General features: G+C 33.8%; 1 protein-coding gene across 1 annotated transcript in view; it reads left to right on the top strand.

Moving 5' to 3' along the window:
• Wsck (tyrosine-protein kinase Wsck) overlaps positions 1-27,768 on the top strand; it is a 475,983-nt gene that overhangs the window by 48,365 nt on the left and 399,850 nt on the right. The window contains exons 4-5 of the mRNA XM_090414787.1: positions 10,070-10,265; positions 21,331-21,427. Coding sequence (XP_090270913.1) covers positions 10,070-10,265; positions 21,331-21,427 — 293 coding nt within the window. The remainder of the gene's footprint in view (positions 1-10,069; positions 10,266-21,330; positions 21,428-27,768) is intronic.

Here is a 27,768-nt window from a genome sequence, read left to right on the forward strand (position 1 = left end):
TTGCCCCTCTTTCTGCCCCCTTGGGACCAACATGTTTGTGATTGTAGTAGACAGGAAGCTGAAGTTTAAAGGAATATTGCTAAGGTTACCACAGTAGTTCATAAGATTACATGGCTAATGAAGAGCACACTAATAAGTAGGGATAAGGAGGTTGTTATTTCTCTTTATAAGGCCTTGATTGCATTGTGCAGGTCTAGTTACCTGTGTTTCTTGGGGATGAGAAACTGATGAAGAGGATCCAGACACAAGTGAACAAGATGATGAGTGGTCTGTGGATGCAAAAGTTGGTTGACAGGAGATAAAGCGGGAATATGATAGAAACATTTAAGTTGCTTAAAGGGTTTTATAGGATTGATGCAGGGTAATGTTTCAGCACTTGGCTGGAGGGGCCAGAACAAGGAGTTATCCCTGGAAGTTGAATAAAAGTGTAGTTAGTAGGGGGTGTGAGGACTAGATTTTTGCTTGGAGAATTGTAAATGAGAGGAGTGGGTTTTCAGAGTCAGTTAAGAACGCTTTGTCTGTTAATGGGTTCAAGGATAGACAATAGATATTCTTTGGATAGTTTGAATCTCCCATGATGAGTCTTTGGACTCCTTGGAGGTGCCTGTACAACAACACCAATAATGATAATTTGCTGTTCAATTTTAGAACTTTTGATTTATTCATATTTATTTTAAGACCAACTTTTTTGGTTGTTTTATGCAATGCTTCTGCTTTTGCATATATATTAGTATATTTTGGTTATATCAAAATATGAATATCGATATACAAGATGTGACAATTTAATTCCCAGAATGCACCTATAAAAAACCTACATTTGGAACTATACATTACTAGTTACTGTCATCTTCGAAGTAGTCCCATTGTGCATTTATACACTGGTTTAGAGTGTTCCCATTTTTGGAAACAGGCCTGGAACTCTTTTTCCAGAATACTTTTGGGTTCCTTTATCCCACTATGCTGGATATCAGTGATGTCAGAAAATCTTCATCTTTTTAGTGCAGTCTTTAATTTTGGGAATAGCCAGAAATCACAGGGAGCTAAGTTGGATGAATAAGCAGGATGACCTAATTCAGTAATCGATTTTTGGCCAGAAACTCTCTCACGATGAGCGCACTATGGCTTGGTGCATTGTTTTGATGGATGATCCGCTTGTCATGTCACAATTCAGGTCTTTTTCTCTGAACAGAATCTTGTAGTCTTTTCAGCACCTCTAAATAGCATTGTTGGTTGACTGTTTGTTCCTGTTCAATGAATTCATAGTGGACTATCCCCTTGTGATCAAAGAAACATACCAGCATGGTCTTGAACTGTGAATTTGACGTGTGCTTTTTTATTATGTAGTGAACTCTGGGGGGGGGGGGGGTTCCACTGCATGCTCTGGCATTTTGTTTCACGATCATACTGGAAGTACCAGGTTTTGTGAACCGTAATTATTCTCAGCAACATGTGCTTATTTGCAGAAAGATCAATTGCAACTTTGATTGTTTCTACATGCAGATGTATTGTTTTTGCAGTAGCCAACTAGCAAATGACTCTATCGGCTTGAGGTTTACGCATGCATTAGTTAAAACACGTACAAAGACAATTATTCACGTGACTCCAACCAAATCACTACATAGGGGACACTATTTGGCCAACTATCAATCTGTCAAATGGCTTTGCATTTAACAGATTGATAGACATTTAGGTGCAATGAGCTTCTAAATTCTTTACTTTGTTCAGTGATATTTTATAAGGTAAAAATATGATGTACAGTCTCCCACCTGTTCTAAAACCAACTTACTCATGCCTTAATATCTTCACTGTTCGCCTTGGTTCCCTGGTAAAAACAATGGGGGGCCTTGTTTAACCGCATGACGCCCCAGCCGGCATGAAATTCTGTCATGTTGTACCATCATTTAATATTGTGGTTTAAGCCAATAATAAGAATACAATTTGGTCAGCTAAATCCCAAATTGCAACCCTTCCTCGTTCATTCAGTATCCAGGTAGATACCTAACAGGGTGCACCACGAGAAGGTGAGGATTGGACATTAGGTCAGAAGCCTGGTAGGTTCTCCACATTCCTTTAAAGGTTATTTGCAGGTCTCCTCTCAGTTATACAGCTTTGACCCTTAAGCACCCCAGACTAATTTTGTGCATTCTTTAATTCTTAAAAATCTCATTTCTGCTGTGGCTGTATTTTACTTTGATCTTTTTTTTTTTTTTTTTAATTTTGATTTTTTTTAAAATTTGAATTTTTTAATTTGAATTTTATTTTTTACATTTTGAAGAAGGCTAGTTCAGAAGCCTTAAGGTAGCAGTCCTACCACCGGACTATCCATCGCCATTCTGGTAACCTGACATGGAGAGCTAATAGAGAAAGTTAATTGAAATGAATCTATGGGAAATGACCTTGGAATGCAAAAGATAAAACGAAAATGGAAATGACAAAATATAATGCATATAGCAAACTGGAATGTAAGAGGAATTGCATATAAAGAAATAGAATTACATCAAATATTAAATGAAAGAAATTTTCAAATAGCAATAATCACTGATGGAATCCTATGGTGTGGACAATAAATTGATCTGCCTATTGAAAGATATAAACAGCAAAGCACAAGCAACAATCAGGATAGCAGGTGTGACTAGAGATTGGTTTGCCACTAGTCAAGGCACAAGACAAGGGGACCCAATATCACCAGTCATCTTCATCACACATCTGGGAAGAACACTAGATAAGATTAAAGAAGGTGGAGACATTTCAATAAATGGCATGAGAATAAACTACCTCTGCTTTGCAGATGACGTTATCCTGATTGAAGAAGACTCAGTAAAGCTGGAACATACACTGCAAATGCTATATGCAGAAGGAAAAAGATATGGACTAAATGTCAATTTGGAATAAAAAAAAAAACAACTAAAACAATGATATTTGGACAACAGAAGTTACTGAACAAAATTACCCTAGAAGGATTTCAACTGGAAAATGCAGAACACTTCATATATCTTGGATGCCACATGATGCATGACTTGGACCCAAAAAATGAGGTAAAAATTAGCATAGCCAGAGCAACAGCTATCTTAAAAACCATGGACAAAATATGGAAGAGCCAAGCAATAAAGATACACACTAAACTGTGTATTATGGAAACCTGTATCTTCAGCAGCATGCTCTATGGATATGAGGCCTGGGTACTACTGAGAGAATCTGTAGCATTCGAGAGGAAGTGCTATAGAAAGATCTTGAGAATAAGCTGGATCCAGCAACTCTTTTTAATATTTATTTAGCTGAAATAATAATAAAATGGAATAAAAATTTCCATTGAGGTATTAAACTTTCTCCGACTGTGAACTTAAACACTTTTTTGCTGACGAAATAATAATTACAATTCTGAAGATAACTTACTTTAAATAAAATATTCAAAGATTATGGAATGATAATATCAACAGAAAAATCAAAAACAGTGGCCTTTAAAGAACAAGATCCAATAAGAACTAAAATAGTAATAAACAAGATTTTAGAACAGGTTAATTCATTTAACTACTTAGGATGTATGGTTATAAATGAAAAAGATATAAACTTAAAAATTGTGAAATATTAAAAAAAAAACAGGTGTAATTAACTCTATATTTAAACCTAACCTAGTTCAAAAACAAACCAGACTAAAATTATACAATGCATTAGTCCTACCAGGACTATTGTATGGAAGTGAAATATGGACAGTAAAACAAAAAGATAAATAACAGCTGAAATGAAGTTTAGGAGAAAAATTGCAAAGTATACTCTATTCAATCACAAAAGAAATGAAGAACTTATGAAAGAATTAAACTAGAAATCAGTAATAGAAGAAATTAAAAAAAAATAAATATAAGTGGATGGAACATGTTGAAAGAATGAAAACAGAAAGATTACCAAAACAAATTTATATCATCAGTATACAAGATGAATCATCTGTCTGTTGGTACCTACATCAATATTGTCTTATATGATACAAAACACTATAGCTGTTATACGTATTACTAACACTAGACATCAAAAATGAAAAAATAATATGAAAAAGAGATTCATATTTATTTATGATGATTCATGAATTGATAAGGAAGCAGCAGCAATATGATTGCTTCGTAGTAGCCTAGCCTATACACTAATGCAGTGGTGTTCAACCTTTTTTACTACGCGAGCTACTTTTCTATAAAAAGTTATTCGGCGATCTACTCTCTTATATAGATCATGTTCCCCCAACCTGATATCTGATTACGCACAAATAAACAACTAAAAATAAACAACTAAACAAAAAATACACAACTAAAAACTTTATTTGTGTATTTAAAAATTTATTTATCACTTTTAATTATTTTAATACAACAAAAAAAAAACAAATATATTGGAATAAAATATTTATTTCTCTATTTTGAAAAAGCAAAGTTAGAAAAAACAACAGATTGATTACAAACTCACAAGTTACAGGAAATGCTGGTTCATTAAAAAACAAAAAAAAAAAGTTAATGTGAAATTTGGCATTGTTTGGACCTCGTAATATTTTCATAGTCAAGTTGATATGAAGAAGTGGCCAATCGCAGACAATCATCCAAATGATCATTTGTAATTCATCATCATCAAATTCTTGCCATGTATCCTCAAGGGGTGTACAGGATATGATAGTACTACATGAAAAAAAATTTCCATCATTACTAACTTCCTATCTACAATTTTCCTCCAAATCAGTCTTTTACTTGTCAAGACTCCAACGTTATCAGATCTTATATTTCTATCGTCTAAGGCATTTTTGTACCGTATCAATCCACCTATACCTTGGTCTTCCTCTGGGTCGTTTTCCTGCCAACCTAGCAGAGAACACTTGTTTGCTAATCCTTCTTTGACCATTCTGTTTAAGTGACCATACCACCTGAGATTAGCTCTGCTAACGCATTCCTGGATGCTGACAATGTCAAGTTCTTTCCTAATATCCTGCTCAACTTTTATTTGCTTTAAAACTTTCTTACATGTTATTCTTTTCAATATGAAATTCAATTTTATCCTGCTCAAGACTAAATTGTGATCACTTCCAATTTCAAATCCTCTGTACACTCTGGTGTCCTGCACCAGGGAGAAAACATCACTATCAACAATAATGAGAACAGTCAATGAGACTTTTCTCATTCCTTGCCTCTTCTCTCCATGTGAATTTGTGCACATTTTTATGTTGGAACATGGTGTTAGTAATAACCAGTCCATGTCCTGAGCGGAAATCCAACAGATATTTGCCATTATTATTAGCTTTGCTCTTTTCTCCAAATTTTCCCAAAATATTTTTGTATGTCTCACAATCATTTCCTACTCTGCTATTTGGATCCCCAACAAGGACCAACTTTTCCTTCTTCATTGTGTCAGTTGCTTTTTCTAAAGCCTCAAAAAATTCCTCCACTTCTACCTTAGTAGAACCTTTGGACCATAGGCACAAATAATTCTCATTGTCCAGTTCCCCATTCTCATATTTGCCCACATTACTCTGTTTGAGACTGCCTGCCATTCAAGAAGATTAGCCTCGTATTTTGTGTTGAATACTATGGCTACTCCTTCTTTTCCTTGATTGTCATTGCCTGAATATAACATTTTGTATTTGTTGCTCAGAAAGATCTCACCAGTATCTTTTTTGTTTCAGTCACCCCTATTATGTCAACCTGGTACTTATCTAATTCCTCAGCTAGCTCTATTTCTTTGCCATTCAGGCTTCTTATGTTGAGTACCGATCTTTAACTCTGGTGATGTTAAGTTGGGGTGTGTTTTCAGATTTGTTCCAGTAGCTGACTTTTCGCTGTTTGCCCTGGTTCCCGGCAAAAATAATGGGGGGCCTTGTTTAACCGGGCGATGCCCCAGCCGGCATGAAATTTTGTCATGTTGTACCATCATTTTTTATTTTGGTTTAACCAATAAGAATACAATTTGGTCGGCTAAATCCCAAATTGCCAGTCCATCCTCGTTCGTTCAGTGTCCGAGTAGATACCCAACAGGGTGCACCACGAGAAGGTGAGGATTGGACATTAGGTCAGAAGCCCTGGTCGGTTCTCTGCATTCCTTTAAAGGCTATGTGGAGGTCTCTTCTCAGTTATACAGCTTTGATCCTTAAGCACCCCTCATTTGTAATTTGGTTTCTTAATTGATTTTTTATGACGGTTGTATTTGAAAAAGCAGAGTCTGACAAGTACGATCTGAAACACGACAGAATTTTTCGCGTAATATCAGTTAATATTGAATTTTTCATGTGCATACTTCCAAATGATTTCATTGTTTATTGATTTTAAATGTAAACTATTCTGAATGTTTATTATCTCAAGTTCTACTTCAGCTTGGTTTATATCAAACAGCCCACTAATTTTATTTGAAATATCTGTGATGTTCAAGTTTTCTTGAAATGGATTATTGATAAAAGATAGTCATTTCAGTTTTATTAAAATCTTTAAATCTTGAATTTATTTCTTCCTCAACTAATTCTATTTCACGAATAAATTCTTTTAAAGCATAGCTAAGCATTTCTTGATTTTGTTCAAAATATTTTAATAAATATGGAGATGTCTAAATTCGTGGTCATTTATATTTTTCTTTTATAAAAGTAAGTATTGTTGGAAAGTTTTTATTGAACTTAACATGTCAATTAAACTTTTATCTCTACCTTGTAATCTAAATTTAAATTGCTTAATGTCTTACAGAAATCTACTAAAAATGCTAAGTGTAACATCCATCTTTTATCACTCAATTATAGATAAATATCTCCTTTTTCATCAAGAAAATTTTTTATATTGTTAATTAATACAAGAAATCTTTCTAAAAATTGACTTCTGCTGAGCCAACGAACATTATTGTACAACAGAAGTTCCCTATCATCATCTGCCTGTACTTTAAATAACCGCTGTTGCAGGGCTTTTCCTCGAACAGAATTTACAATTTTAAATGTAATATCCAAAACATCTTTTGTGTTTAATCTTTTACTACATAATGCTTTTTGGTGAATAATACAGTGGTGCATTAAAAAATCTGGATATCTGTCATCGTTTTTACATAATGAAATGAAGCCTGATTTATTACCTATCATTGCAGGAGCACCATCAGTAGTAATGGACCCAAGTTTAAAAAGAAGTTTGTGTTGTTTCACAAATTCATCCAATGCCGGAAAAATGTCTTCTCCCCTAGTCCTTTCCAATAATGGTATAATTTTCAAAAGTTCTTCTTTACTTGAATAATCCATGCAAATAAATACCGTTAACCGAGCAGTATCAGTGAGGTCGTTTGATTCATCAAATTGTAATGAAAACGCAACACACTGGTAAATGTCTGACATTAACCTGGCCTGGAAACTTTTCTCTGGAATTGGAACCCATACTTTCGGCAATTTGAAACTTTGTCTGCAGCTTAGAAGTAGTCTTGAACCGAGAAGCTCCTTTCTGGAAGCGGGAAACTCCTCTCTCAAGCAACGTGGATCTGGGCAGCCTCTCTGGACCGGGTGGCCTCCTCTGTGACAGTAATTCTGGAACCGGGACCCCTTCTGATTGCTTCAGTCCCTTTTTATTAGGCCTCCTCTGAGACCTCGCATGAAGTTTAGCAACCCCAAAGAATCGGTATGAGTCTTTCGTCTTAAGTTTCAAGTTTGGCACATCTTTTGTTCTCCTCCGCTTTCTTTTGATTGTAAGTTGCCAGCCATTGGAAAGTTGTTTGCTATTTCTGACTGACTTCGGAGATGTTTACACTTAGTGCCTGCAAGCCTTTCTCATACATACAAGTTTCAATAACAATCTTACTAATGCTGCCATGTACAACTTCGGCGAGAAAAACATTGCCTTTGTTTTTAACACTCTAACATATTCTTATTAAAGCAGTATGTACAGTTAGCTTCAAAAGAGTTATTTACAAAAACATCTGATACAAACTATACCGAGACAAACAAAGTTTATTTTTTTACAATGTTCACATGGGACTTAATCTAAGTAAAAAATTGATGTAATGTGCTTTGGAATATTTAATATTTAAGCTACAATCGAGTTTTTACACTTTGCTTATAATTGTATTTACTCTGCTTGCTGTTTGACTTCCACTGAACAAAAAATAAATAAACAATAGCAATACACTTAAAGCAAATTAAAAATAATACAAAATAATGATAAATAAAATATGTTTTCAGTTTTAATTAAATTGGTAAGTAAGGAGGAATACACAAGAGATCGACCAAAAATCTCTCTGCGGTCGACTGGTCGAACACCCCTGCACTAATGAATGAGTTGTTATACAGTTATTTTATTCTAAATAATTAAATAAATCTAACTAATTAATAAGATAATTTTATGCAGTGATGATTTAATACTGCATCTTTGTTTACATTTTTCACTCGACTGTAAATGGTACCATGTAGGGTCTGTAAGTGTTTTGTGTATGTAAGTTTTGATAAATCTTAACTTTTTATAATAGATTTGTGTATACTTTATGGTAGTAAATGATAAAATAGACTATGAGGGTGGTCTGAAAAGTTCTTGGCGTTGACCATAGATGGCAATGCTATCGGCAAGAAATTTTTCCCCCCCCTAAGTTGGTACATATGTCATAAGCATCCATGTGAAATTGCAAGTCATTCTATCAAGTAGTTTGTTTTATACAGCTGTCTGAAGCAAAGGTGTTGTCTGTATCCCTTCAAATGGGTAAAATCGAGTATCATGCGGTTATAAAATTCTTTGTAAAATAAGGTTTAACAGCAAAAGAAATTCATTCGAAGTTCATAAAATTTATTGTTACTCTTCTCCTTCGTTTTCGACAATTAAGAAATGGGCTGCCATGTTTAAACGTGGTCATACCAGCTTTGAAGATGATCCGTGTGAAGGATGTCCAAAAAGTGTAACAACACAGGAAATCATTGATCAAGTGCACGATAAGGTATTGGATGACTGGCGAGTCAAAGTGAGTGAAATTACTGAGACTATAGGCATTTCAAAAGAATCTGTAGGATATATTTTGCATGAAGAATTGAAAATAAAACAGCTTTGTGCAAGATGGGTGCCGTGCTTGCTCACAGCAGATCAAAAACGCACTCGCATGAAAATCTCTGAACAGTGCTTGGAGCATTTTATTACTTTGATTTTGTGCGTTGATTTATTACTATGGATGAGATTTGGATTCACCATTACACACTAGAATCCAAACAGCGGTCAATACAGTGGACAGAAGTAGGTTGTTCAGCGCCAAAGAAGACAAAGTCAGTTCCATCAGCCGGAAAGGTTATGGCATCGCCGTTTTGGGATGCTAAAGGCATTTTGTTTATTAATTATCTTGAAAAGGGTAAAAGAATAACCGAGGAGTATTATTCCGATCTTTTAACCAGACTAGACAAAAAAAATTTGTGAGAAAAGACCTGGTTTGCAAAGAAAAAAAAAAAATCATCTTTTGTCAGAACAATGCACCTGCTCACAGAGGTGTTTTGGCAATGGGAAAATTAAGGCATCTGCACTACGAATTGTTGGAACATCCATCCTATTCCCCAGATTTGGCTTCCTCTGAGTTCTATCTCTTCCTAAAACTCTTCTTTGCTGGTCAGCATTTTTTTTCGAATCAAGAGGTGATTGCAGCTGTAGAGGGGTATTTTGCAGATCTTACTGAGATCTTACAGGGACAGGATAGTGGCGTTGAAATAAATGTATTAGTCTTAAGGGAGATTATGTTGCAAAATAAAAATAATTTTGAAATTATAAATTTGTTTTTTCATTGTTAGGCCAAGAACTTTTCAGGCAACCCTCATAGTATCTACACATACTTTATGAATTAGTGACATACTTAACTCTTTTTTTAATGTTTTTGATATTTCTAAGTTACGCAGTTCGTCTGTGAGTTTTTCAAATTGGTGCAAATCTCCCAAAAAATTTCCAGTATATTTATTGAAAAAAATTGGTGTATAAGTGGACTTGAAGTTCATATTTTGAAATTTTGAAATAGCTCTCTCAAACCCACTTTTGTTCAGATGTATTTCTATTTCAGTTATTATGTGTATATTTTTTAAGAGAATCTTCTAAGATGTCTAATTTAAATCCATACTTCTGATTTTTAGGTATCAGCATATCCACTGAAGTCCTACACAATCATACAGTTGCTTAGCAGAAATGAATGGACCTTTTCGAACACTACAACTAAAGCAGATTTAATTGGGTTACACCCTGGAACACAGTATAATATTAGTGTGTGGGCTATAACCAATGAAGGCATTACAAATGCTTCCACTGAAATTGTATGGACTGAAGTAGGAGGTATATGATTCATTTATTTATATGTAAAAACTGTACTATTTTGTTTTGCCCTTTACCTTCATAGAGAAAATATTTAAAATTTCATAATATAATGAGAATTATTATGTAGCATAATTAGCTTCTTTTCTTCTCTTTATTTATTTATTTATAATTGGAAATTGTATTAAATGGATTTTAAGGAGTTATTATAAAAAAGTATCTAAGCCATTCCTGAGCCTAGATAAAGAGAAGTATGCATAGGCTGATGACCCTATCCTCTGAAATAACCATTTTTATAGACAAAACTATTAGTTTTTCATAGATTAACCAAAATGATTTAACTTGGGGAAAAGGAATAATGCTTTATAAATAACAGCATGGAATATGTTAAGTTTTAAAAGACCAGGATCACTAGACTATTTTGAAATAGCTCTCTTTCTACAAAATAAGTAGAACAAGTATAGGATAAACTATTGAAACAGGATGCTTGAATTGTTATCATTAAGGAAACGATGCGATCTGAGAGCTGGGTCAGAAGTAAAACACTTGACCAAAGACTAGAGACTGTAGATATGAGAGTCCTGAGAAAAATTAGAGGCGTGAACAGATGACATCAATGGCAATATCATATTAAAAACGAGGATATTAGGAAAGAACTTGACATTGTCAGCATCCAGGAATGTGTTAGCAGAGCTAATCTCAGGTGGTATGGTCACTTAAACAGAATGGGAGAGGAAAGATTAGCAAAACAAGTTTTCTCTGCCAGGTTGGCAGGAAAACGACCCAGAGGAAGACCAAGATATAGGTGGATTGATATGGTATTGATATGATTTGGAATAAAATTGTTGATAGGAAGTTAGTAATGATGTAAATTTTTCATGTAGTACTATCATATCCTGTACACTCTTTGAGGGTACATGGCAGATATTTGAGGATGATGATGAGGAAACGATGCAGAGATAGGAAAAAGGGGAGGGGGATCGTCAGAAAAAGATGATAAATAATTTTTGTTAAAGGTACTGATAATAATGATAAAGAATAACTGATATGGCTATTGGGAAAACTATGAAAAACTGTATTATCTTTTGATTATAAAAAATGAAGAACAATTTTTTTTTTATTATAAAATATGGTAAGATGTAAATACTTATATAAACTGAAAGCTAACAGATAATGACCATTTTATTATATGTATCAAACACAGATACAGAATACCATCATCATCATCATCATACGTATCAAGGATTTAGGCCTAGCATGGCCTGTTCCGGCCTTAGAAGTCATCATTGAATCGTTTAAGAGGACGTCCTGCTTTTCTTTTTCCTAATGGCTTGTACTTTAAGGCTTGTTTTGGTAATCTTTCTGTTTTCATTCTTTGAATGTGTTCCATCCATTTATGTTTATATTTTTTAATTTTTTCTATTACTGGTTCTTGGTTTAATTCTTTCATAATATCTTCGTTTCATTTGTGATCAAATAGGGTATACTTTGCAGTTTTTCTCATAAACTTCATTTCTGCTGTTGTTAATCTTTGTTTGTCTTTTTGTTTTATTGTCCAGATTTCGCTTCCATACATTAAGACCAATAGGGCTAATGTATTGTATACTTTTAGCCTGGTTTGTTTTTGAACTAGGTTTGGTTTAAATATAGAGTTAATTACACCTGTCATTTTTAAATATTTTGCAATTTTTACGTTTATATCTTTTTCATTTTCATATGTGATCATACATCCTAGGTAGTTAAATGAATTCACCTGTTCTAAGATCTTGTTATCTATTACTATTTTAGTTCTTGCTGGATCTTGTCCTTTTTTTCCATTGATATTATCATACCATAATCTTTGGATATCTCATTTAGATTTAAAATAGCTTTCTGTAAGTTATCTTCAGAATTTGTAATTATTATTTGGTTGTCTGCAAAGAGGAGAGTGTTTAAGTTAACTGTAGGTGAAAGTTTAATTCCTTGATGTAAATTTTTACTCCATTTTATTATTATTTCATTTAAGTAGATATTAAAAAGAGTTGCTGAGAGGGGACATCCCTGTCGGACCCCTTGGTTTATCTCTCTTGTATATGATAGTTCGTGATTTAATCTTATTTGTATTTGATTATTTTCATATATACTTGTGATAGCTTTTAGGATATTATTTGGTATTTGTCTTTCTTTTAATATGTTAAATAATATGTTTCTTTTAACTTTATCAAATGTTTTTTCAACGTCAATAAATGTAATATGTGTTTCTAAATTATATTCTCTTCTTTTCTCTATTATTAATTTTAGGCAAAAGGCTGGGTGTATACATGATCGTCCTTTTCTAAATCCATTCTGTACCTCTAGAATAAAGTTTTCGGAATATTTCATTAGTTTGTTATTTAAGATTCTGCTATATATTTTGTAACATGAATTTAGTATACTGATACCTCTATAGTTTTTAGGGTCATCTCTATTACCTTTTGTAAAGATAGGAATCACAATTGCTTTTTCTCATTCTATTGGGGGGATACCAGTTGAGTAAATTTTATTTAAAAATAATAGGAGTCTTTCTTTGAATCCTGTTCCTGCATATTTATATAGTTCTGAACCTAGCTTATCTTCTCCAGGTGATTTTCCGTTTCTTGTTTCTTTCAGGCTGATTTCTAATTCTTCTTCAGTTATTTCCTTTTCATTTTTGTTAATTGTTTGCCAGTTGTCTTTTTTAAAATATTTGTCTGTCCACAGTTCTGTGTAGTAATTTAGAAATTCTTCTAATTTCAATTCAGTGTTTAACTTTATGTTTTCTTTGGTATCTGCATTTAGGTGTTTCAAAATCTTATATACATTGGGTCTTATTTTATATAAATCATGTTCTAAACTAGAAACAAATTTATTCCATGATTCTCTGTCTTTTTCTGACTTCTCTTTTAGCTGTGGCTCTTATTCTTTTATATTCTATTTCATCTTCTAATCTTTTACTGCTTAACCATTTGTGATAGGCTTCTTTTTACTTTTTAATTATTTCTTTGATTGTATCATCCCAGATCTTCAGTTTTTTTTCTTTTATTGAATTTTTTGGTCTTTCCTAAGCTTTCATTTGCTGCTGCATTTAGTATCATTTTTATATTAAGCCATTCTATTTCTATTTCTTCATTTTGTTTTATTTTATCTAGATATTGGTTAATTCTTTGTTCATATAGCCATTGTACATTTGTGTCATTCAATAGTCTAGTTTTATAAACAAATGTTTCAATTTTTCTTTCTGTTCTTGTTACTTGTAGCCATTTAGGTGGTAATCTTAATTTTATTTTAACAAGGAAGTGGTCACTGCTTATTTCATATCATCTGTGAACTCTAACATCTAGTGAAAATGTTGATGTTTATAGAAGGTATTCATTATTTTTAGGTTATTATAAACTACAAAGTCAATCAATTTTTTACCATTTCTGTTTAGACTGTGTTCTCCATGTAGGAGTCTTTCTTTGAATCTTGTTCCTGCATATTTATATAGTTCTGAACCTTGCTTATCTTCTCCAGGTGATTTTCCGTTTACAGAAAATCACCTGGAGATACAGAATACCAAATGGGGGAAAAAAAAAAAAAAATGAAGCATCTGACTTGTGTTAATGAAATTGGGAGAAGTAAGTAATTATTACAAAGGTGTTTTAATATATAAGTAAGATTTCTGAAATTAAGATAGATAAAATTTATTAATAAATAAATTAAATTAAATTAAAAAATTTAGTTCAATTCATATATCTAAACATCAGAAATGGATACCAGATATATGTATATATACAGCACATACAGTTGAACTTGGTTATCCAGGGGATCGGCAAAAGTTCCTCGTTATAACCATTACTCACTGTATCTGTGATGAGTTAAATCTACCTCCTGTTTTTTTAATTCTCAATGACTCAATAAAAAAAATAGATAAAAAAAGAGTATTAGAGAGAAAAAAATAATATCGTTAAATACCTAGATATTATTTGTATGAATACGCTTGTATAAATACAGCATACTTAACATTAAACACAATTTATTTGTCCATAATTTTAAAACCGTACACTTAATACTGAACAGTTTATTTCTCTGTAATTAAAAACAATGCTAATTAATTAAAAACCACAATTTCAGTTATCCAGCCAACCATTGTTATACAAAATCATTGCATCCAGTCGTTTATCAATTTTTTCTGTTTTAGTCTTCAAGATCAGACTGTCTATTGAGGATCCAGCACTTCTTTATGTAGTAAACCATTGAATGTCTTCATTGCAGTTGGTAATTTCTTTTTTTTTTTTTTTTTCATTTCAATTTCTAAATTTTTGTTTCAATAATGTTCTTTTTCCAGTGTCAATATATAAGCTTCTTTATTCTTCAGCAATGTTGATACTGTTGAAGAAGACAAAGAAAACTTTTTACACACTTTAACATTTTTCGCACCATGTTCTAACTCATGAATAATTTCAACTTTTTTCATAAATTGAGAGACGCCTTCTTTTAGTAGACATGTTTCTAACAGAATGGTTCATTTTAACTGATTTTACAGTTGTTGCAGTGTTTGGAAAAAGTAAGGGAGGAGGGACCAGATGCTAGACTCTGGAGAGCTAGGTAGATCAAGGGGATGGTTCCCAAGGGCAAGATTAAGTTATAAATAGGCTGACCATATTTCCTTGAGACAAAAACTGGACATAGAGATGGCAAAAACGGGACGGGGGTTATGTAATATTCTGTATTCTGTATAAGACGATAAAAAATTTTATTACATAAACGTATTGCGCTTACCATTATTCTTCAGTGACAGAACCCATACAAAAATTTCGGTATACGTAGAGGGAACTGTATTTCACCATGATCATACCATGAATATTTCTCCGATGAAGTGATCTTGTGCAGCAAATTTCAGTCTTTCAACATCTTATCATAAAACTTCTCACACTCCATGACACAATTTTGTCTTACAACTAACATAGCCCTCATTGTCTCAACACTTAATCTATATTTCTCCTTTGACCACATACTGTTCATAACAGTATGTGGTCAAAGGAGAAATTACAAAATTAATATTACAAAAGTCTTGAAAGTCTAGGCGTTTTTAGCTCATTTCAGAAAAAATCTGTACTTTTGTTCCATCACTTGTACACAGCTTGTCCAGTTAAATAAATTTCAATTCTTCCTGGAGATCGTCATTAAAACTGCAGTTTTGCCTCTTTGACATTACAAGTAGATAGACTTAATGCTTTAAAAAATAAGACTTAAAACTTTAAAAAATATGAAATTTAAACCACTGGCATGGAATAACAAAGCCACCGGTTAGTATACAGGCAAAACAAAAAAACTAATGCTACAGCAGAACACACGGCGCTTCTGAGACGTGCAAGTGTTGCCAACATGCATTTTTTATATTCTCTGAATAAATCACTGCAGATATCGATATTTAGTATCGAACAATGTGACTCCATGTTAATACAAATCACTGGTATCCATGATATTGATATACGATTATAGGTTATGAATAATAATTTGATTGGCCAATATTTAAGTATATTTATAGTTTTGATTAAAAACGGGACAAAATTGACATTTTTATTAAAACGACAGGACAGCTGGGAAATATGAAAAAAACAGTACTGGCCCATTCAAAACAGTACGTATGGTCAGCCTAGTTATAAACTGGGCTGACCATACGTACTTTGATGCAGGTGGCCATAAAAGCTAAGTTACTCCTTTCATTTTTGTCCATCCCAAGAATTGGGTATTCCAAGAACTACCTGAGCAGTTGTATGGGAATATGCATAAATTAAAATCATTGTCCTTTTGCTCATTACAGTCCTAAACAATGAGCTGTGATCTCATTATTTCCATGCTTATTACAACAAAGTTTGGCTGTAATTAGAAATTTCTAGGAAAATTTAGGAAAAAGAGCATGGCTAATGATTGTAAGTGCTGGATTTTTGTTTCAGACATGGAATAGTCATATTTAATGTCATATTCCAGCATGAAGATGTGCACAAATTGATGTGGAGAGAGAGAATACACAAAAAATAAGACCAGTCTTATTGTGTTGTTGTTGATAGCAATATTTTTTAGCTTAGTCAAGATAAGTAAGTACATAAGTGATTTGAAATAGAAAGAGATCACTATTTAGTTTTGAGCTGGGAAAAAAATGAATAGCATGTTGAAAAGAAGAATATGTAAAAAAAAAAAAAAGCTTTCTGAAAGGAATCAGTTGATCAACTTTAACAGGTGAGTTGGCTACTCAAATATACATATATTATCAAGAAAAATTGGGAGCTTGGAAGCAGAAAACCAAACCTTGGAGACTTAGTGGCAAACTAAAGAAAGCATTCATTCCCTGAGAGAACACTGAGAAAAATGTAAGAAAGTTAAACAAGGTGTAAAAAGTAGCTAAACAAAATCATGGGAAAATTTTTGTAAGAATAAAGAAAATAAATAAATATAAGGAAAGTGACAATGTTCTGGATATTGAATATGATCATTTTGAATGATTGTTAAATGAGAGTGACAGTAGCATTCACAGAACAGTAATAGAAAACAGAGTAGAAAATATTCAAGAATGCAGTCAGGAATATATATCAATAATGAGATAAACTAAACATAAAATGTGTAAAAGCAGCTGGACTAGATATTTGACCAGAAATGTCGAGATATGGGGGTATAAAAGTTTCTCAGTGGCTGTACTGCATAATTCAGGTCAAATTTCAGATGATTGCCACCGAGCTCTCATGGTATCCATCTATAAAAAGGTGTAAGAGAAGGGTGCCCACTATCTCCACTCTTATTCATCATTTATATGGATCACATTATGGCATTAAATAGGCATTAAGCTTGAGATAAAATTTTGCCATTCTGTTTCCAACTCAGCTCTTTACCTTTTGCAGATGATATTATAGTCCTAAATAATACAGGTTGTAAGGATTTTTTAAGTAAATTGAATAACAGCTATAACAAATTTGGTTTTAAAGAACTGACAATAAAAAAAACAAAACTGTGAAAATGGACAGGACTGCAGACAACAGTACCTTCATTTTCATTGAACAAGTAGAACAAGTAAAATATTTCAGCTACTTTTAGTGAAGATACTAAATTAAATATGGAAATGGGCAACAGAATAAGCACAGCTAGTGTGGTGGGGAGCCAGTTCAATCAGTTTATATGGAATAAGAGAGAAATTAGGCAAAACACTGTGAACTGGCAGTATATAAGACAAACTGATATAATTGAAACCAGTTTTAATTTATTAGAAACTATAAATTAGAAATAAAACATTTGATCAAAGGCTAGAGACTACAGATATGAGGACATCAAAAAAGAATTGTGTGAGCAGAGCTAATCTAAGATAGTATGATTGCTTTGCAAATCAGATGTTTAGTGCCAAGAAAAAGATCTAGATGAAGACCAGGATCTTTGTGGATCAGTGCTAGAAGTGCATTAGAAAACTTAATATCAGATCTGACAACGTTGGAGTTTGTCTTGACAAATAACAGACTAAACTGTTGGAAAATTGTTGAAAAGAAGTTAGTAATAATATAAACTTCATCATGTAGGACAATTATAGTATCTTGTATACATCCTTTGAAGGTACAAGGGTGGTTCCATGAGTTTCTGGCTTGACTAACTTTGATAGAAAGAAAGCAACTGTCACTTTTCAACATAATCTTCCTTTACTTCAACACACTTTCCACATTTTTCTTTTCACACTTTTCACATTTCTATACCCAGTCTGTACTTTTGTGTGCAAAATGCCTAAAACTGCATCTTTCATCTCATTATCATCTGCAAATTTTCTTCCTCAAAGGTCTTACTTTGGTTTCGAGAAAAGTTACTGGGTGCTGGATCTGGGCTGTAGGGTGGGTGTTCAATCTCCTGGAAGCCACATTGCTTCACTGCAGCCTTCTCATCATCTGCAAATTTTCTTCCTCAAATGTCTTAGTTTGGTTTTGAGAAGAGGTAGTAGTTGCTGGATCTGGGCTGTAGGGTGGGTGTTCAATCTCCTGGAAGCCACAGTCTTTCACTGCAGCCTTTGCAACAATAGCCATATGGACTAGATCATTGTCACGAAGAAGGCGAACACCATAACTCAGCATTCTTTGTCTCTTCTCCTTTATGGGGTAGTGCAGTTTGTGCAGGAGTGAAGCATCATATTCTGCATTCACGGTGGTATTTCTTTGCTTGAAGTTAATCAAGAGTTCCCAAGCCATCTCCATACACACATTACTATTACTTCCAACATCCAATTATACAGTGTCCACCACACCTCCCCCCACACATTTCCTGGGAAACCTGCTATCACCATCTTGTGCAGACCTTTTCATGGAAAAACTTGAAAAAGAAATTCTCTCCACAATCTCCCCTAGATCATCTATATGGTGGAGATATATAGATGATATTTATATTATATGGCAAGACCCCCCCCCCCCCAGCAATCCCAAAAGATTGTTGCCATGATCTTCTTGGTGAACTGAGCGATCTTGGCTTTTCTCAGTGGTGCTTTGCCTGGATTCTCTTTTAGAAAAAGAGGATCATAATAAAGGACCATGGTTTCATCGCCAGTGACAATGGATTCCAGCACTTCTCTCTGATTCCCTTGGCAAAGCTTTGAAAACTTGCAGGAACAGGTCACACGATGCGTCTTCTTACTTGAAAAGTCAGGGTCCCCACCTTGCACTGACCTTAGTTGTGTGAAGCTTCTCATGAATGATGCGAAAGACAGTTGTTATAGAAAGCCCCAACCTTGCTGAGATTTCTTTGAGCTTCAGCCATCTGTCATTGGGCTAACTGTTTAGCCCATTCATTCATGGTGGAATATGAAGGAGAAGCTTCACCATAAACACCATCCAATTGCTGTTTGATAGCACTTGGAGAAAGACCTTCTTTGGTGAAAAACTTTATCACAGTGTTGTACTCAATTTTTAACATTACAGCCACTTATAGCGTGCCAAGTGTTAGGTAAACGAGTGCCACCAACTGAATGATGCAGGTTGAGAGTTGAAACTGGTACACTAAGCTCCTCATAGGTGGTGTTATCTGTCACACACGACAATTTAAATTTTGGAACCTTCCTTGTATATCATATATTTGATGATAACAAAGCATACTGCTAACTAAAGTTAATTTTTTAAATTGTATTGCATAAAAAAATTTTTTGTCATGAAATCAGGTACCAACAATCATATTTTCAAAATAAACACTTTCTTTGTATGTATATTCAAAAGGCAAACGCTGTGTGTATGTGTGTGTAAAGGATCTGAAAAATGTTGTGCTAGCTTGTCTGATTGTTGAGCTAGCACAGAATTGGAATGGCTTCAGAAGAAAGCATATCAGCATTAGAGGCATCAAGCAGAAAAGAGAAAAAGCTGGCAGAAGAATTACAGAAAGTAATTCTACATAATTAACATTACATATTGCAGTAACATTTTATTGAATCAAAATGGATAGAAATAGATAAAGATTTTATAGCTAATATTTCTCTTGTGTGACACTCAATGTCAGAGCTAACACACTGACCATGGAAGCATTAATGAAAATTTGGATCAAGTTGAGTAGATAATTATGCTAGAAATTCAAAGCTACCCCTCTCTCTCTCTCTTTCTAGGAAAGAAGGGAGGCTACTTTGAAATTTCAGCATAATTGTTTACATGACTTGAATTCTAATTAACTGTCTTCTTGAGTTGATTTGAATGTCTGTTAACTATTTTTTCCATGGCTGTGATGATGCTAGTATTACCCTATAGAAATATTAGCTGTAAAATCTTCCATAAAGTTTTCAACTAAATTATAGTCTCTTGTTTTAATGCATTCAAATAATTACAGAAATGCCTTGTCAACATAATCGGTGTTACAGAGACCAGGAGGACAGCTAGTTCCTTTTAAATGTGGGCCTGATTGGCTGAGTGGTTAGTGTTATGGTTAGTGTATCCACTCTCCAACCACCTGGTCATGGGTTTGAATCCTGCTGTGGGCATGGATATTTTTTGATTGTTTTAAGACAATAGATGATTTTCATGACTCAGTATGAGACCACTGCCCTACTTATTGGATGCCTGAAGAAGTTTGAAAAAGTTCTATTTTTGGTCTGTAGAGCAGGGGTTCTGGACCAGGTAAAAAAAAAAAGTCAAACGTGGAGGGGGTGGAATAATAATCCTAGCTCATCTATGGTACAAATGTACTATAGGTTTATGAAAAACCTTTCATGGGTAAGGGTAACATAAATAACTAAATAAAATAATAAGCTCAGTCAGCCACAGTAATGCCTTTTCACTGGAAAGACCTGGGTTTCAGTGGTTGTGACTTATGTCTTTTTAACTGAAGGTGAGTTAGTCAATCTCACATGTTGGTATGAGGGTTTTTTCTCTTGGAAACTCGGATATTCTGTTACAGAGAGGAAACAACACTGTTGACAGCATTACAGATAGACTTTAACATCCTGTTATCGCATTAAGCAGGTTTCTATAAAGCCAAATTACTTAGTTGTGACCAAAGAACCTAGGGAAGATGATTTTTTCAGCCACTAGGAATCAGGGAAAGGAGGAATAGCTGTATTTCAATGTAAAACGTGAAGATAAATTGCTTGTTTGGTGGTCCGTTTCAAAATAGGGTGATATAAGTAAATTTCAAAATGGGGAATTGGATACTGAGACTGATTTGTGCCTATGAGACAAATATCTGATGCTTTGCATAGAAGGAAGGAAGGAACGAATGAATGGACACGCATTACAATTAGTGTGGTCACAAATGATTTAGACAGTGGGGGAAAGGGATTTGAGGAAATTGTTAAATGATAACAGTGCTATAATGGAAATAAACCTGAAGTAATTTAAAAATTATTTCAAGATAATCACAAAGAAAAAAACTTTTAGAATTTACTGCTAAACTTTTTAGAAGTTATTTTTCTGAAAATCTTTCAAAGAAAATACTTTTGATTTGTGATGTCTTCTGAGCTTAACATTACAACTACTAATATAAAAACTATTAAAATCATGGGAAACTTGAAGTGGCTCTATCCAAATTCCAATGGTGTTGCTCTTTTCAAAGTTTACTCTATTGCTTTTTCTCCTCCTACCTTCATGAAGTGATCATGCATTTTTTGCAGATCCTGAAGAGCCTCCAGTTGTCCAGATTAAAAAAAGAGAAGGACGTACAATGAAAGTTAAACTTAATCCTGGAGTTAGTAAAAATGGACCAATAACGTAAGAACTGTTAAATATCTACATATTTTAATACAAATAGTTATTAAATGTTTATTTATTTATAATTATTTATAAAACCTCTTACTGTAATATATTTATTAAATATTTAATTATTTTGAGCAATATGCAAGACTGACATTAGCACTTCCATTGTTTACATCATAGCAGAGCAATTTAAAAACCAGAATTCCTTTAATGTGGAGGATGAGGCACAGGAAAATATTGAAGATAAATACAATAAAAAATGATTTATCTCTAACGGGGGCACAAGAACAGCAATGTCAACCAGTATTGGAATGGTAGTGGAAAAGGTTAGGAAATAAGAAAATTTGTTATAGAAATAGTAGTTGTTAAATAATCCTGTCTTTTATGAGTGGAATAGAAGAAAATATTTTAATATGTACCTGCATTATGTTATGTAAGAACTATCATTCTTCATATTATAAAGATGAAATAAGTGCTTCTATTAGTGATTGTTCTCTCCTCCTGATAGGTAGGACTATTTGAATTTTTCTTAAAATGCAGTTTGTGATGGATCTGTGATGTTATTCTTTGCTTTTGTGTTTCTCATTATGAATTTGTTTAACCAATCTTCAACCAGTCAAAATTGTCAATGCCTTTACAGCATTGACACAGCCTACATAATGCACATTACAAAATTCTGTTCTTTTATTCTGATGATGGCTTTCTCAAAATAGCTTTACTTCACCCCATTATTCGATTTCATTTTTCATCATATATGTTTATATTTTTTACTTCCTAGGCCTTTACATTAGTCTTTTTTCATCTTTCACAGTTTTTAAGTTCTAGATATTTAGGCTTTTAATATATTTTGACTTTTAATTGTTACATGTTTTATGCTGCATTTATTATTAATATTACTTCATTCATTACTAAACTTTTTTCTTTGCCCACATTCCACCTTTTAAATGGTATCCTATAATTTTTGCGCTTTAGAATCTTTTATTTATATTTCTGGTTTTACATTTCAAGATCTAATGTAGTTCCATCTCACTATTTTATTTATCATTAATATAGTATTCACTCGTCACCATCTACAATTTCTACTTCAAGTTTCAAAGATTGTAATTACCAAAATACAGCAAAGGTGGGCAATAATACCTATATATGATCATTGCATTAATTTTTTGAATTTAAAAAGACTGCAGTCAAAAAAACATGTTCTTATCCAAGAATACGATGATGCTCCATAAGTATAAAGCTTTGCATCATCATCAAATCCCTGCCATGTACCCTCAAGGGGTGTACAGGATATGACAGTACTACATGAAAAAATTACATCATTACTAACTTCCTATCTACAATTTTCCTCCAAATCAATCTGTTACTTGTCAAGACTCCAACATTATCAGATCTTATATTTCTATCATCTAAGGCACTTTGTACAGTATCAATCCACCCATATCTTAGTCTTCCTCTGGGTCGTTTTCCTGCCAACCTTGCAGAGAACACTTGTTTTGCTAATCTTTCTTTGCCCATTCTGTTTAAGTGACTATACCACCTGAGATTAGCTCTGTTAAACGCATTCCTGGATGTTGACAATGTCAAGTTCTTTCCTAATATCCTCGTTTTTAATATGATATTGCCATTGATGCCATCTGTTCGCGCCTATAATCTTTCTCAGGACTCTCATATCTGCTGTCTCTAGTCTTTGGTCAAGTGTTTTACTTCTGACCCAGCTCTCAGATCCATAAGTTAAAACTGGTTTGAACACTGTCTTGTATACAGCTAATTTAGTGTTCCGACTAATTTCTCTCTTATTCCATATGAATTTATTCAATTGACTTCCCACCATACCAGCTTTGCTGATTCTGTTGTCTATTTCTATATTTAATTTACCATCTTCAGTAAAAATCGTGCCTAAGTAGCTGAAATGTTTTACTTGTTCCACAGGTTCTCCATTCACAACACAGTTGACATTTTCAATGATTCTGCCTATTTTCATTGTCTTTGTCTTTTTATTGCTGACCTTCAGACCATATCTATTACAACAGCTATTCAATTTAGTCAAAGAATCTTGCAGACTTGTAGAGGATTTATTTAGAAGTATAACATCATCCGCATCAAGCAAAGAGCTGACATTAACATCTCCAATTTTGATATCAGGTTAAATACCACTTTCCTTCATAATGTGATCCATATAGATAATGAATAATAGAGGGGATAATGTACATCCTTGTCTCACACCAGATTTAACATTAAACCATCTTCCTGTACTTCCTTCAATTCAAACTGCTGACTTACAACTCAAATAAAGACTAAGGATTGCTTGATATAATGCCCCATTCACACCATATAACTGCAGCGTATTGAATAGCTTCTCTCTTGGCACCTTGTCATATGCCTTTACCAAATCGACAAAACTTAAATACAGAACTTTGTTATATTCCCATGCTTTCTCGACTATTTGTCGTAAAGTGAAGATCTGATCCTGACAGCCTCTATTTAGCCTGAATCCAGCTTGTTCTTCACCAAGCTTTTCTTCCACAATTCTTCTCAACCGTTTCTCAAGTATACTTGCATTGATCTTGCCAGGAACACTCAGTAGGGAAATACCTCTGTAATTCTCACATTCAGTTTTATTTCCCTTTTTATATATGGGTACTATGAGAGCTCTACTCCAATCATCGGGAATTCGTCCCTCTGTCCAGGCTTTCTGAACTATGCAGTGCAGCCACTGTAAGACTTTTATACCACCATACTTGAGCATTTCTGGTCGAATATCATCTACTCCTGCTGCCTTTCCACATTTCAAGCCTTTGATGGCTTTTTCTACTTCAAGTATGGATATGTATTCCTGACTGCATGCCTGATCAGTGTTTGTTATCACTGTGCTGTCATCACTGCTTGTTTCATTTAGCAGTTTTTCAAAGTAATTACTCCATACTTCAAGGATATCTTTTTCTCCTGTTTTCATGTCACCTTTATCATCTCTAACTCCTTTTACAGCACTCTTTCCTCCATTCCTAAGTTTCTTCAACAACCTCCAGAATATTTTGCCACCTTCTTGATATTTATTTTCTATATTCTTGCCAAAGTCCTCCCATGACTTTTGTTTAGCTAGTTTTACACACTGTTTAGCTTTCTTACATTTGTCTCTGTATTCTGTAAGAGTAAAAGCTGACTTATTTGCCAGGAACTTTTGATATGCTTTCTTCTTTTCCTTCACTGCCTCTTTAACTTCCTGTGTCCACCAGGGAGTTCTGATTTTTTTATCCTTGCACACGACCTTACCACATGCCTCTCTGGCAGAATCAATCAATGTTTTCTTCAGAGTTTGCCACTGAATGTCCAAGGTTTGATTCCTGTTCTCAAACTCTTTCATTTTCTTTTCAATAATCTTTCTGTATTTTAGTCTACAGTTCACATCTGAGAACTGCTCAACTTTTATTCGCTTTAAAACTTTCTTACATGTTGTTCTTTTCAATATGAAATTCAATTTTATCCTGCTCAAGACTAAATAGTGATCACTTCCAATTTCAAATCCTCTGTACACTCTGGTGTCCTGCACCAGGGAGAAAACATCACTATCAACAATAATGAGAACAGTCAATGAGACTTTTCTCATTCCTTGCCTCTTCTCTCCATGTGAATTTGTGCACATTTTTATGTTGGAACATGGTGTTAGTAATAACCAGTCCATGCCCTGAGCAGAAATCCAACAGATATTTGCCATTATTATTAGCTTTGCTCTTTTCTCCAAATTTTCCCAAAATATTTTTGTATGTCTCACAATCATTTCCTACTCTGCTATTTAGATCTCCAACAAGGACCAACTTTTCCTTTTTCATTGTGTCAGTTGCTTTTTCTAAAGCGTCAAAAAATTCCTCCACTTCTACCTTACTAGAACCTTCTGTGGGACCATAGGCACAAATAAGTCTCATTGTCGAGTTCCCCATTCTCATATTTGCCCACATTACTCTACTCGAGACTGACTGCCATTCAAGAAGATTAGCCTCGTATTTTGTGTTGAATACTATGGCTACTCCTTCTTTTCCTTGATTGTCATTGCCTGAATATAACATTTTGTATTTATTGCTCAGAAAGATCTCACCAGTTTTGGTCTTTTTTGTTTCAGTCACCCCTATCATGTCGATGTGGTACTTATCTAATTCCTCAGCTAGCTCCATTTCTTTGCCATTCAGGCTTCTTACGTTGATTGTACCGATCTTTAACTCTGGTGATGTTGAGTTGGGGTTTGTTTTCAGATTTGTTCTAGTAGCTGACTTTTCGCTGTTCGCCCTTGGTTCCCTGGCAAAAACAACGGGGGCCTTGTTTAACCGGGCGACGCCCCAGCCGGCATGAAATTTTGTCATGTTGTACCATCATTTTTTTATTTTGGTTTAACCAATAAGAATACAATTTGATCAGCTAAATCCCAAATTGCCAGCCCATCCTCGTTCGTTCAGTATCAAAGTAGATACCCAACAGGGTGCACCACGAGAAGGTGAGGATTGGACATTAGGTCAGAAGCCCTGGTCGGTTCTCCGCATTCCTTGAAAGGCTATGTGGAGGTCTCCTCTCAGTTATACAGCTTTGACCCTTAAGCACCCCATAATTTTCTTCAATATATTATTTTTATATATCTGTATATACTGTAGATTTCATTTAATTGGTCCACTGGTTAATCAGGGCAGCCATTGGGACAAGTCTAGAAGAACAAAAACAAAATGAGAATATAACAAAATTTTACTCCATTTATTTGAGACACAACACCATTTAATTGGGCTAACCAGTGACTGCTACCCCATGTGATGTTTTAAAAATGACTAATCTTACTTCAAAAATTTACATGCCGATTACATATACATTTCTGATGAAACATAATAACTATTTTATCATGCACTTTGGATAGTTTCTTAGGTTATAAACACAATACACTATTTAGATCAAAGAAATCAATGTATTATATAACAGTTATGATGTTCAAATAGGAACTGGTAAATGAAAGCTTGGCTAATGAGTTCTGACAAAATTACAATGGAAATCAAAAAAATTTTTACTGATTCTTTACGATTGCTAAGGAGGTCAGCACCAAAGTAAATCTTTTAAAGGAATACGGTTTATGACCAGTAGTTAGCAAGGAATAAGCAGCAAGGCCATTCAACATTGTTTTGCTCATTGTGGTTTTAAACATTTAATCATGCATATGCCAGATACGGCTGATATGACATCACTTAGATGTGAACCACATCAGAAACTGTGAAGAGTTTGCATCCATTTATGAGTCTTCACTACTGTAATGAAAAGGAAGATTTTAAGGATGAAATTGTGGAGGAAATTGCAGAAATTTAGAGTGCATTAGAAGAACAAGAAAGTTATGAGGATGACACTCCTAGTTTTGAATGAATGGCTAATCAGGATGCTAGAAAATTTATTGCAGAATTACGATTCTATTTCATGCAGGAAAGCAATGAAGGCAGTGCTATATCTGTGATACACCTAAGCTGATTTTGTTATGCAATCAATTAAAAAAAAAAAAGATACAGACTCAATCAATTTTCAAAATGTCATTAACTTGCTAAGAACTGCATGTGTGTTTAATACATATATAAATTATTTTATATATGTATTAAAAATATTTTATATCATTAAACCAATTGTTTAAGTTTATAATTTTGCTATTCAATAAACAAAAAACTTCTCTAAATTTGTATTTTGTCTTAAGTACATATGCTTTTTAAACTCTTAACATACAACTCTGCTTAATCGGGCCAAATTATGCTATTCTTTGGGACCCAATGAACTGGAATCCACTCCACTGTGTTTTGTTAATAACATGTCTTAAAAAAAAAGCTTAGCTTTCCATTGTGTGGTATAGTGAAACACCAAATGCAACATATTGAGACACCAAATGACTTGGGGATAGTAAACCTGTTTGATTAGAGAGGGAAAAAGATAATGGCATTGATGGTTTAGTCCATAACAAGATTATTCAACAACACAATGCAGTACAACAGAATGAAAAATACACATATGGATTATAGATTTGAAAATGTACAGACGCATTGTAAACTGTTAAAAGCAAAGCTATTTTGGTAACGGAACTGCCCTCTCTATTCAACCTAGACTAAAAAAATTTAGACTAAATCATCATCAAATTCCTGACATGTACCCTCAAAGGGTGTACAGGATATGACAGTACTACATGAAAAAATTACATCATTACTAGCTTCCTATCTACAATTTTCCTCCAAATCAGTCTGTTACTTGTCGAGACTTCAACATTATCAGATCTTATATTTCTATCGTCTAAGACACATTGTATCGTATCAATCCACCTATATCTTGGTCTTCCTCTGGGTCATTTTCCTGCCAAC

The sequence above is a fragment of the Typopeltis vanoorti genome, chromosome 25, assembly GCF_054136105.1.
Source record: "Typopeltis vanoorti isolate ZY-2024b chromosome 25, IOZ_Tvanoo_1.0, whole genome shotgun sequence".
NCBI lineage: Eukaryota > Metazoa > Arthropoda > Arachnida > Uropygi > Thelyphonidae > Typopeltis > Typopeltis vanoorti.